Here is a 14,306-nt window from a genome sequence, read left to right as displayed (position 1 = left end):
GTTCCTTTTTATAAACATGATTTTTTTTTTCCAAAGTTTCGTTTATCTCTTGAAGTTTTCTTATGTACTCTGTCTGCAGCTTTTTTTAGAGTATTCTTCTTTCTTTGCCTTGTTTTTATTTGCTTTATTGTTTACATAATAATAAAAACAGATTAATTAATCCATCTAAATTAGCCAAATGGACCTAGGCCCATTCAGTAACACTGTCGCTAAATATTATTATATTTAGACAAGTTTTTTCTCTACCATATCAATTTTAATCTCCAACTTATCATTTTTTTGAAATTTCCAAAATTATTTTATTCCAAATTTAAAAATTTAAAATTTAATAATTCAAAGTCAAAAAATAAAAAACAAAATTGAAAATGTATTCTGAATAAGAATTTCTGAAATTTAAAAATGTGTTCTGAAAATCCAAATTTAGAATATTTTTGTAAAAAGAGTTCTAGAATTAATTTTTTATTCACACCTTTTTTATTTAAAATTATTTTCATCATTTTATAAAGACATTTTTATCATTTTCAATATCAGATTGGATTGCATGTTGAAATAAATGGAGAGTTTGTCCTATACATAACATTTATATGCATTCATTAAAATAAACAACAAACTTTTTATTACTAGTAACACCTTACATGCCTCATTTTGTAAGAATAATATCTCATCATGAAAAATTATAAGTTCAAACTTATACTTCTAACATTATGCACACTATTAAAATTAAACATTTTTTATCAATGAAAATTCAACATATATTAACAATTAATATTTTATAGAATATCAAACGACTGTTAAATTTACATAAAAATTCACATAAAACAAAAATACATATATCAAATATATAAATAAAAAGTATACTTTTAAAGTACTGTTTTTCTTTGTAATTTTCCGCATTTAACTATTGTTTTGTTGTATATTTCAATTAGTTTACTAAGTTAATTGTTATTTGTTTTATGTTTAATGCTTTTAATTAATTACTTTTTCCCTAATCCATATTTTTTTTGAGAATTTTACATCAATGATTGAATCACTAAACAATATAAAAAAAATCATAATTTAAAAGTAAGAATTAATTGTGTTCATCCACAGAGTTTCTACAAACAGAAGGACCAAAGTTTTCCGTTTTTATTAAATGATTGGATTGTTATATGTGAATTTGGGAAAACGTTTTTTTTTTCATTGACAATTATAGCAGCAAAAGCATTCAATTGGAAGGATGAAAACGTAATTGAACAAGTCAAAGTCAAAATTAGTCTCTTGAACAAGTTAAGGCTATTTTTACACACAAGTATTTATGTAAAAAAAATTCAAATCACAGTTTTGGGTTAGGATGAAATTATAAGTGTATTACGGACCAATAGATTAAGCGTAAGTAGTAACTTATATTAATACTAACAATGATCCCTCAACTGAATTAAAAAAAAAGTATAGCAAAAAAAAATTAGTAATTGCAGAACTCAATTATGCTTTTAAAGTATGTTTAGTAAGATATAAATTTACATGGTTCTCTTTTAACATTATCAATAATTAATCAAGATTATAAATAATGAATTTCTATATAAAGTGAATTTCTAATTCTAACATATAAAGAAAAAGTATAGAAAAAAAGAAAATAGTGATTGCAGAACTCAATTATGCTTTAAAGTATGATTAGTAAGATATAAATTTACATAATTCTCTTTTAATCTTCTCTATAGTTAATAAGACTATAAATAATGAATTTATAATTTTAACCTATAACTTAATTTGAACAAATTTAAAAGTTGAAATAATTGTTTTAAATATCAAATACGTTTATGATAAATGACGAGAGATAAAAAGGAAAGGACGAGAGATCGAAAACGATATATTTAAATTTGAGATGTGATATTGTGTAAGAGAGATCTAATCTTATATTTAAGTAAGTTGAAATAAGAGTGTTTTTGGAGAGATCGGTATGAATTTATTTGGATGTCCTATAATAGACCGTTGTTGTAGTACAAGTTTATTTAATTATAAAAAGGATTATAAGTAGTAGGAGATTGATTAGGTATAGTGAAAAAGAGATGGGCAATGTGAGTGAGAGAAGGAGGGAGGGTAGCATAAGAATAAGAAGTGATTTATTAGTATGAGAGAATGATAGAAGTGTGGAGTATGGTATGGTAGGTCTGAAAAGGGTGAAGGAAGAAAAGGAAAGGCGGTGGTAGATTGAGGCACCCAATAATGCTCAATTTGCATTCGACATATATCTATCCCTATCTGTCTCAAGTGTCTTGTGGACCCCTTTCTTCCAACCAGCGGCGCCATTAGTCTTTACTTAGTTTCCAAGCTCACCTACCTTTCTCTCTCTCTCTCTTTCCTTCTCTCATTCTCCATATATACTGTAATAAACAAATCCAAACACCTCTCTTTCTCCCTTCTCTTCCCAAACCAACCTCACACTTCTTTCTCTCCTCCTTCTTCTCCTATTATTTTAATACAATAACCATCCAAAACTCAATCATACACTCGCTCGGGATTGGTTATTCTAAGAGATAATCGAAAAGGAAAAACCCAAAAGGAAAAGCAATGAAAGGAGAATACGTAGACCACCAACAACATCCTAAGACAGAAACACCACCTACTATGTTCTCAAAGCTTCAACCTCAACACCATCCTTTCCCACACCACCCCTTCCAACTCTCTGCTGAAGAAGACAACCGCGCCCTCGTCACCACGCCCACTATCGCGCAGAAGCCTAACTCCTCCGGTGGCGACGGCGCCACCATCGAGGTGGTACGGCGTCCCAGGGGCCGTCCTCCTGGCTCCAAGAACAAGCCCAAGCCACCTGTAATCATAACCCGAGACCCTGAACCTGCTATGAGCCCCTACATTTTAGAAGTGTCTGGAGGCAGCGACATCGTCGAGGCCATCGCGCAGTTCAGTCGCCGCAAGAATATGGGCATCTGTGTCCTCACCGGTTCCGGGACTGTTGCTAGTGTCACGCTCCGTCAACCCTCTACAACGCCCGGCGCCACCGTTACTTTTCAGGGCCGTTTCGATATTCTTTCCGTCTCTGCTACCTTCCTTCCGCAGCAGTCCGGCGCGTCGCCGGCGGTTCCCAACGGCTTCGCCATCTCGCTCTCTGGACCGCAAGGGCAGATCGTCGGGGGAATGGTAGCCGGCGGATTGATGGCTGCAGGAACGGTGTTCGTGATCGCAGCTTCGTTCAACAACCCAGCGTATCATAGGCTGCCGCCGGAGGATGAGGGCGCCTCTGCCGGGGATGGACATTCGCCTCCTGTCTCGGGCGGTGGAGAAAGCGGGCATGGCCAGGCGGAGTCGTGTGGAATGTCCATGTACAGCTGTCACTTGCCTTCCGATGTGATTTGGGCTCCGACGGCCAGAGCACCACCGCCACCACCACCTTACTGATCAATCACACGTTTCCTTTCTGTTTCTCTTTTCTTTTTTCGGATTAATTAACTTCGTGGCTATTGTAATCAATTTATATGTTGGTCTGTTTAATTTGATTTAGCTGGTTTAGTTGAAATCCTTGGTATTATAGTTAGGTTAAGTTTATTATAAATGAAAACACTGGTATAATTAGTTGCTACTATTTGGAGTTATGTAGCTAGGGTTGTTTATTTGCGGCGCTAACTATACGGATGGCTCTCCACCTCATTGAAGAGTTTGTGTTTATCAATCATTATACTACTACTATTGATGATGTTGTTTGTTGGATACAGTTTTGTTTTCAAGTTTTTATAATTTTTTTGAGGAAGATAGTAAAAAGCTGCAAAGTTATGCTTGTAAGAAAAGGAAACTCAGAAATGGTTAGCCTTTCTCTGTCAAAACGTAGGGAGTAGAGCATTATCTGGCTTTATATTTGGAGTGATGGGTCATGTGGAGTGTGCTGTTCACATCTAGTCACAATGTGGGCACGTTTGGTTGGTTTTGGTTAGAGTAGATTTTCCAAAGTGAGTTTTTGGTTTGGTTAGAGTGGTGTGGGGTTGGGGTGGGATGGGGCGTTGCTTTGAAGTTTGGAACTCTGAGAATACCTGTGGACTGACGTTGATGAGGTGTACTGTGTGTGTGAATGGTTATTGGATGACGATAACTCTGGGTTGATGTGTGTGGTATCGTTGGTGGTGGGGTGGAGTGGTGTGAATGATGGGTGAGGATGGGAGTTTTGTTGAATTTTGGGTGTTGGTGCGGATAAAGTGAGTTGATGGCAGTGGAGAACGTGGCTAGGGTTGTGCCTGGCAGTTTCTTTTGAGCAGAAGCGGTCATCTGCTACTGCTGCTGCAGCAGTTTTGCTTTGCTTGCTTTATGGAATAAGTTCTTGATATCACTTCAGAACAACCTCCCACACCCTCTTCTCAACTTTATCTCTCCATCTCATTACTTTATATCTGATCTACCTGTACTTTGTTTTGTCTCTTTGTCATCGGCCCTCTGATTTGTAATTAAAGAGAAAGAGAAAATTTCAAAAAGTAAAAGACCCCCCAATTGCCACAACTGTACTGTGTCTTCTACTTTATTGCATCACCCACGGAATCCATCACACCGGTTATTGCCACTCTAAATTCCATCACCCTTTTTCATTACCAACGCTAATCACAACCATCATTCACTCTATTCTCTATTCTCTGCTATCTCAAGGACCAGACAAGTATTATACTTAACACCAACTTAATGAATGTAAATTGAGTTTCATTTCTGAACTTTATGTCTCTCAAAATATGGTTGAGTTGTGTTAGAATGTGATTTGAGTTTCAAGTTATAATTAATACTGTGAGCAGCTTAGTACTTTTTCTGTTTATCCTCCCTAACAAACCACTACATCTCCAAAAGAGTAAAACATTCATGGCTAAACTTACCACAAGTAGATTTCAAATGAAAACTACAGTAGAAATCTTTTGTTATAGTGTCATAGATTTAATTCAAACACAATGGTGCCAGAGTTCAGAAAGATTTGATCATACAGATAATTTTTATAATTATTTTTTACATATATTATATAAATATAATATTTCTACATGCAAAATAGTGACCCCTAAAGAAAAATATAAATGCTTTTAAGGAGTTAAAATGTTTTTGAACATGAAAATATACTTTTATGAGTAAGTTGCATAGTTAATAATTGTTATTGATTGTTCCGCATATTATGATTAAGTATTTCAATATTAGGTAGTAGGGTTGAGCATATTATTTTGTCCAAATCTCTTAATTTTGAAACATAACACTAATTTATGTTGAGCTTCTCAATTTTTTAGTAAATAATAATTTATCAAATTATGAATACAAAGAGAACAGTTGAGTTTCTACAAATAAATTTCATACATTGCAATAGATCTGTGCACCTCATTGCAGAAAAGGAATAACCTTCCCTGTTCCAAATAAAGGTAACTGGAGTTTAGAGCTTAAATTGTTTTTATTCAGAAACTTTAAATAAAGACTTTAATCAAACAAAAATTGAATTACTAGTCAGTAATTAATGTTGCCTTCCATTAATTCCCCTTTTTAGAAAGTGTTATCAGTACATTCCCTATAATGTAAACCCAAAGTTTAGAATAGTATTTGACGTGAGAATCAATAAACTATCCACATAAAGTTTTTTTTTTCAATTTTTCATGTGATACAGTTTAGATTTGACCTGGGAATATCATCGCTCCTACATCATACAATAGAAACAAGTGACTCAGTGATTTCTTTCTTCACTTTTATCAAAGTTACATTATTCTCTTCTAAAAGAAGGGTTCTTAAGGGGAAAGGTAAATTAGTCGATCACTTATGCACACACATCTCACTTAGTCAGAAGGTTACACACCCACTAATTTAAACTCCATTACCAGAACCTAGATGTTCAATTAAGCTAAGTATTTAACTAAGAAAATTTCATAATTTAAAGAAATTTAAATTTACTAAATTTGAATTAGTTTCATTTTAAATCATTTAATTTTAAAAAGAAAAAAATGAAGAAAAAAATTCAAGTTGTTAATATACTTTTAGTATAATGAATTATATAGTAGTGTTGCATAATTATGTAAAAATATTTTCTTAATATTTCTATTATATTATTAATATTACTTTTCTATTAAAAATGTAAATAATTAAAAAATAATAAATAAAGAAATAAAGTTATAAATAATTAATATATATATCACTTTTTATTTATTTTCACTATTTTTCTTCTAATCAACATGAAATTATTTTGATTATCATTGAATCTACTGTAATACCCTACCTGTGCATGTTCATAAAGTGTTACCAAGGGTGACAACAAAGTAATTAAACTACTTTTATAAGTTAAATTTGTTACATTGCATTAATTATTTATGGGAAAGATAATCAAGTCACATCATAACAATTAAATTAATGTTTTCAAGGAAAAATAATTATACCTTTATTATTATTATTTTTTTGACTTATTAATAAAAGTTTATCCTATATTTTAAAAAATATCATTATGTACCCAAAAAACTGTTCATTTTAAAAATGTTATGATTTATATTGTAAACTCTTCCGTGCAACAACAATTTTAGGAAAAGAATCATAAAAAGACAAAGAACGGAAGAAAACAAATTCAATTTTGAGACCATTCTTTTAGGGGGCTTTTCTTTATTATACTTAATTGTTTAAAATCATAATTTATTTATGCTACTTTCACAAAGCATTGATTTGATTTGACATTTTTGGTGTTTTCGAAGTGTCAAACTAATTATTTTAATTATGAAATAAGAGTAGATATTATTAAATTCTTAAAAACTTTAAATTAATACAACATCAATGCTGGTGGGAATATATTTAATATTTACTTTTAGTGTTTTTGCGCTCTCAGAAATGCCAAACTTTTATGAACTAAAAAGAATAATCAAAGAGTGGCTATTAAATTTGTGAAAGTTTTAAATTAATATATACATCAATGTCGGGGTAATTTATTTAAAAATTTAATTTGGAAGGGACGTCTTTTTTTTAGGTAAAATATTGTTTTCTCTCTAGTATTTTTGTTTTAATTTATTATATTTATATTTATTTATTTTTAAAAAAAATTGTGTGTTTAAATTGGATTTTTATTATTATTAGAACTAACTAATATAGAGAAAATAACTTTTTGTATTTTTCTTGTCCATTCTTTTTATGTTTTTTTTCAAAAACAAAATTGCTTATAGGTAGTTTCAAACTTGTACTAATAATGTTATTAGGTAACGAGGCTTTTGAAATCTTGTTAAGTTATAAAGAAATGAGTGGATTTTTTACTTAAGTTTCTAGGTAAGAGAGTAATTTGTTTTTTATCAATAAATAAAGAATGAATAAATATGATATTTTGTTTTTCAGAATTCGTAATTTTATAAAATCACAATTTTCTTAGTTGAAGAATTTGGACTAACTAAGTGAGGTTCTTGGTAGAATATGGAAGGTTTTCTTGGTTGAGGTTCTTGGTAGGATATTGAAGGTTTTCTTGGTTGGTTAAAGTTTAAATTCAGATCTGATGGCATAACGTGTAGAGGTCTTGGTCTTATGAATTCTTGATGGGTTCCTGAAGGAGAGAACCAATGGAGTTAGCTAAAGCTTATGGTCGAGGTTAGGAAATATTAGGTTAAGTTCTTGAAAGTTTATTGATGAAAAACTTGCTAATAGTTCCACTATAGTGTGGGAAAAAGATGTGATGATTTTGAGTGAATTATGGATAAAGATTTGAAGGGGGAAAGAATGAGAATATGTTAAATGTGTGATAATAAAGTAACTAATATAAAATGTGTGTTTCTATTATTATGAAAGTGAATTATATTTTATATCACAACAATTCTCTCTTTTCTAAAATAGCAGGCATGATGTGAAAAATTTAAGGTTAAAATTATAGGTTAAAGTCACATGTTTCAAAGTTATAAGTTATATATAATGAAATGTTGAATATATAAAGTTATATGCATGAGACTAATAGAGTTATACTATAATACTCATGAAGACATTTTGTCATATTAGTTTAAAATAAAAATATTTTAAAATAAATAAACAAAAAAAAAAGTGAGTATGATAATCAAAACTTAAATATTTAACAATCATCTATACTATCTTATTTTAATTGGAGTATTTTTTTGGGAATTAATATATTATTAAGAGATATATTTAAAAATTGTATATATTTACTGAATTTTGAATATTATGATTTTATTTATTTTATAAAGTGATCCATTTTTCTTCTCTAGCGAAACCCTATTTTGAGGATGACTTGCCGTGTCAAGATACATAGCCACAAAAAGAAGACCAAATGAGAAAAGACACACAAAAAGTATGTTGCAAATGTATAGTATGAAGACATATATTCCAAGTTTGACTATTCAATTTGGACTAGTATAAACTAATCAACTACACTTATTTTCATACCTCTTTTTTTCATCATTTTCTAACTCTCCTCAAGTCAAATTCTCTCAGCTAAGGGTGATTCGTCGGTTTGGAGAAAAATAAAACTCCAAATCTATCCAAATTTATTGATTTAATTTGGTTTAAGTAATTTCGCCTTTTAATCCAAATTTAAATTAACTCATAATCATAAATTACATGTATTATTGTGAGTTTATTTGCTTTTTATAATAACGAATTTTAAAGTTATAATAAGATTTTTTTTTAAACTTATAAAATTATGCATACACTTCAGCATAGTTTCATTATGACAAAAGTACTAACAATTTGTGAAATAAATAAATAAAATAAACTTTTTTATTTGTTTGAAGATTGAATCTTAATATTTTAACTAAGACGAAAGGCTTTTATGAATTATAAATTATATATATAGAAAATTATAACTTCATGTTCTAATAATCATCTTAAAAAGTATCTCAATCCTCCCAAATCGTGTCGTCACTACGGTACCAAATCAAATAGTTGGAATTTTTTTGGGAGGAATAATACTACTAAACTTAATTGTTCATGTTTTGTGTTGACTATGGTGTTTCAATGTCGGCTAATGATTATTCAAAAGAATTTTGTCAAACAAGATCAATCGATTTAAGTGTTTTACATCTTTTGCATTTGGATGGATGTGTCCACACGTAGATAAAAAGATTTCTTCATTTTCCAATCCATTTTAGTTTCATTCAGCTCTACGATTCAAAGGATTGAATGGTTTGTGTAATTTTTGAACAAGTTATAGATCATGAAAATATATATATATATATATAATTGATTAATGAGTAGGAAGCTTGCAATTTTGTGTAGATTTTTGAGCGGTGGAATTTATTTCATGTATGAAAGGTTGAAGGTTGTTTGTTTGATTACCTAGTAAGGTAGAGGCTTACACACTTTAAGGTAGACAAAGAATAAGAAAGGGACAAAAAAATAATTAAAAGAAAAGGAAGAAAAGCTTCTTTTTTTGATCGTGGGTGGGTGATAGCGATATGAATATTATCCAAATATTATATTTTTTCTTATAGGGTCGCTTGCACCAAAAATTCAATTTCTCCCCATAATTTTTGCACATGCATCTTATCGATTTATGGACTCCATTTTTGGCTTTGGCCTTTGCCCCCGTTATTTATTTTGTGACAATATCATTTCTTTGTCTTCTAATAATGACCTGTCTTTGTGTTTTGTTACCCATGCATGCATGTAATGTAATCCTCCATCTCCATGCTGCACGTTCACATACAAAAGCTAAACAATGCATCTCAACAAGCTTATCCCGTGTTTGGGTAAGGGTAGGGCTCAAAAAGCCTCAATGTACACATCACATTGGGAATATATATTTGAAACACAAACAAAATATGAGTGCAATAATTTCAAGGTATGGATGTTTTTTTTTCTCTTTTAAACTTTAATTCATGAATATTTAACTTAATCTTATAAATTTATCGGTTTATAAGTTAATGTTTATATACATTTATATATAATGTCTTAAAATAAAAATTAATTTTAGAGATAAAAAATAATTAATTGTTATAGTGATTAAATTAAAAAACTAAACAAAATTTTGATTTTTAAATTAGTTTTTATTATTATTAAATAATTTCTAAATTGATATCCAATTAACTACCAATTTAGAAATCATTTAAAAAAAACTAATTTAAAAATTATAAGGTTTTTTTAATTTTTAAAATGGACTACAAGTCAGCAACTAATTATTTACTTTTTATTTTTAAAATTAGTTTTTATTTTATAATTTTCAATAAAAATGAATAATTATTTAATAAAAAAACCAACAAACTAATAAGAAAACATATACTGAGAATGTGTGGTTCTGAGATGTACCATTGACTACAAATAAACTTCTAGAAAAAGTTGAACAAATATTATGACTTATTCAAAGGTGTGATATTTCGTTTATTGTTTTTAAAATTACCTTTTATAAAGTAATTTTCAAAAACTATTTTTTATATAATAAGAGGGAGAAAAATAGATGGATAGAGTACAACGTTTTATTTTAAAAAATTAGAATAATAGATGTTTTGCATAAAAGAAATTATAAAATTGTCTCTAATAAAAAAATTGAAATACAGTGAAGGTAGTGAAATGTTGACGATGTTTGAAGTTCATTGAATCGAGTTGATTGACCTGTGGCATAAATACAAATCATGGGGACACTCATCGTGGTCACCGCACTGCTGAGCCAGACCTTATCTTCCCTTGACTAGACAATACGTTCCTCCAGTTTTTCTTTTTCTCTTCTTTTTTTTACTAAATAAAAAATAATATTTCTAGAAAAAGAGAACTTAGAAAAGTCAAAGCCAAGGTTGAACATATATACGAATAAATTATTTAAACCAATAAAAATTATTATTTAATACCAACTAATAGATAAAATCAACCTCATCGAGTCCCAATTTTATAAAACTAGAAAATTGATTTAATGAATCAATAAACACTTAAGAAATTATTGGAGATCGTAATAGTGATAAAAATAATATATAACTGAGTGGAAATTTATTATTAATTTGATAAAGTTTAATTAAATTTTAAATTAATTGTTAATAGAAATAATAATACATTTAAATCATGGTTGTATTCAGATGGAGATACAAGGTGTTATTATTCCCTCTCTTTTTTTTTCATAAATCCTCACCTCACTTGATATGCTTCATGCAATAAATTGTATATCTTCTGGATTTATGTTGTTATTAAGAATTTTATTTTCGATATTAATTATTTATTATAATAATTTTTAAAAAAAAATTGAACCATGAATTACACTATATAACTTGAAGTTTATTCATTATGATAACAAATTTAAATTGGGACTAAATTAGATTAATTATATTAAAATACATAATATTTCTATTTTATTTTTTAAGCATAGATCTCGTCAACAAACAAATTAGTAATCCAACGGTTCCACCATTGACCGAATGTCTCAATAAAAGCAATGATGAGATTGGTTTAATTTATATATTTTCCTATAACATTTTTATAAAATAGGCTCTTTGAAATGGTTGCAGGTTTTTAAAATCTATATAAAGTAAACGAAACAAATTCATAAATTTAATTTATAAATCGGAACTTAAGTATTATAAAGTCTCTCCTAAAAACTGCTTAATTAAATTTACAAAATTCTTATATAAAGACAAAATTGACTTGCTTTTTTATTTCTAAATTAAATCGGATCCATTTAAAACGTCACAATATATAATTTTTTTTTATCATAATAATAAATTATTTCAAGCTTAAACCACATATATAAAATAAGTATATATAAATTACTATATGTGTATTGCAATTTTTGATAAAGTATATAAAAACTCGAAATAGTTAAATCCTAGAAAATTATTGAATAGTAGGAGGAATTAAAAAAAATATTAAGTAGATATTGAAAAAAACCACTTGAGAATTATATGGATAAACCAAGCACCATATAAAATTCTAAACTGATTCGGTACCAATGGACAATATTAGGAGTAAATATTTTCTTCTAAATAATTTATTCCGTTAGTTTATTAATATCTTTTCCCCTGTAAATATGGGAATATAATTTTTTTAGTTTTTGAAATAGTTACTTACTGTTATTTTAGATGTAATTTAATGAAAATTAAAAAAGTTTCTGAAATTAATCTCCCACGATCACTGAATTTAGACTATTATTAAGCGATATTCACTTTATTTAATGAAAGTGTTTATGTGCAGACATGGATGACACGTGTCATATGAATGTGCCACATGAGTCCCTGAAATTAAAATTAAAATATGTCACTTTAACAAATTGATATAGGAGACATGATGTTTTACCAAATAACCAGTTGTTTTCCATGGAATAAAGATATTCAATGACACCACAACTTTTGGTAATTAGATTACACATTTTTTTCACTCGCATGTGATATGAAATTTTTATTTTGAACGAATATCAGTAAAAGTTTGGTGATTAATTTTTGTATAATTAGTAAGAAAAAATAAATAAATATGAATTAGGGTGGTCTAATCTTTACACAAATCAAAAATGAAATTCTTAGCTTCTTAATAAAAACTTTAATCTCGTACCAACAATTAATAAAATTCCTGTAAACACTAAAAAAAAACAATAAAGGAACAAACTAACAACGCAAAAACATTATTTAATCAATCTCATACAAAACAAAGAATCAAAACACCAGTAAAAATAAGAGAAAAAAAGATGAGGATGTCTTGGAAGTAACCCATAACCAAAACCTTTAACTAAACAAAAGTGAACATTTCTGAAACATCAATCACATCACCTTTAAAAATGACATTATTCTTGTGCTTCCAAATCTCACTTACTACAACAATTCAAATAGCTCTTCAAACATCATTAACAGATTCAAATGCACTACATATCTTCAATAGTAAAAAAAAATTGTTTCTGAAAAATCCCTTCTTCTAAAAGCCTACATGAACAACATAGTTTTAGCCTTATTCCAAAAGCGATAATTTGAGAAATGTAACATACTATTTGGTGTTTAAGTTGGTGGTGGCAATGTCATAAAGAAAGAAGTATTAGCATGTATTAGTGGATATGTATTATGTTCCTGCGAATTTTTTTTAATACTACGATTTTAGATCTGATCTTTTAATTTTTGATTTTTTTGATTCTCATTCTTTTTTATATTTTCAAGATATATATGATGACATTTTGATACTCAGGTTAGTTTAGGGTTTAACTGAAATATAGTGTTAAGACACGAATTTCATTATTTTTTACTTTAAGGAGTTCATCTATTTATGGTAGTGGAGTTGGACTTTTAGGTGCATGGGCGGTAAATCGGGTCCAATAGTGCTCAATTACCTATTGATCGTGTTTTACGAATGTTCATCATGTAATTATTCTTAATGATGTTACTAATTATTCTGCTTTGCATGATGATCTGCAAGGAATGCTGAGTGATCGAGTGGTTTTCAACACCGAGCACTCGACTTTCGAAATGTTGGAAGTACACTTGTCCCAGGTTCGAGCGTGACGAAGAGTCTAAGTTTGTAAAAAGAGTTGGTTGAGGTGTAGTGTTTGGTTGTTACGTTAGTTTGTCGACATTCCATTTTAAAATAAGAAATAATTTCTTTGTTTGATCGATGTGTTCCAGTGATGGAGGCTGTGACCAACTTGTTGGTACTCCGTCGGTCCTAGTCATACATTACATAACATAAATATAATTTATAATATATGAATAAAGGTAATTCTCATATTACAAGTTGGTTTTATAAGTATGAACTCATTTTCTATTACAATCTTAACATTTATCCTAATGAAATTTATTCAATCTATCATGTTACCTATTGTTGAATCCTTATTAAATCACTCATAACTATTTAATCTCACATTTTATAAAAAAAAAATGTTGAAGATCTAGTATTATAATAATAAAATCATTTTATAAAATATAAATGGAAACCATTATCCTTACAAATTAAAAGTTATGCATGAATGGATGTGTGAAATTTAAACTTACTCCCAAATAATGTATTTTGTACAAATTGAAAATAAAAAATTATGCGGTATATTATACAAGATAGTGGTTGAAATAAATACAAATAAAAATTAAATGTTGGAGATCCCACTTCAATTAGAGATGTGAGCATTTCATAGTATATAAGTGGGTGCAAACCTCACCTTATAAGTCGGTTTTACCAAGTTGAGTAAGACTTAAAATTCACTTCATAATATGCTATCAGAGTCATTTTCAAGCCTATCCTAGCGAATGTTTATTGGGCTTATCAGGCCACCCGCTATCAAACCGTTATCCGACTATCCATATGTTATCTCACGCACGAGGTGTTACTATCGACGTGAGGGGTATGTTAGAGATCCCACGTCGATTAAAGATTAAAGCATTTCATAGTATATAAGTGAGTGCAAACCTCACCTTATAAATTGGTTTTATAAAGTTGAGTTAGACTTAAAGTGC

The 14,306-nt window shown here is 29.1% G+C and overlaps 1 protein-coding gene across 1 annotated transcript; it reads left to right on the top strand.

Annotated features, from left to right (window-relative positions):
- Positions 1–2,003: 2,003 nt before the first annotated feature.
- LOC137821262 (Putative AT-hook DNA-binding family protein) lies at positions 2,004–3,702 on the top strand. Its single transcript, XM_068625770.1, has one exon. The coding sequence runs from the start codon at positions 2,548–2,550 to the stop codon at positions 3,391–3,393; it is 846 nt and encodes a 281-aa protein (XP_068481871.1). The 5' UTR covers positions 2,004–2,547; the 3' UTR covers positions 3,394–3,702.
- The last annotated feature ends 10,604 nt before the right edge of the window (positions 3,703–14,306 follow it).

This window comes from Phaseolus vulgaris, chromosome 9 (genome assembly GCF_051622355.1).
Source record: "Phaseolus vulgaris cultivar YP4 chromosome 9, ASM5162235v1, whole genome shotgun sequence".
NCBI lineage: Eukaryota > Viridiplantae > Streptophyta > Magnoliopsida > Fabales > Fabaceae > Phaseolus > Phaseolus vulgaris.
Note: the sequence above shows the minus strand (reverse complement) of the source record. Positions and strands in the feature narration are given on the sequence as shown.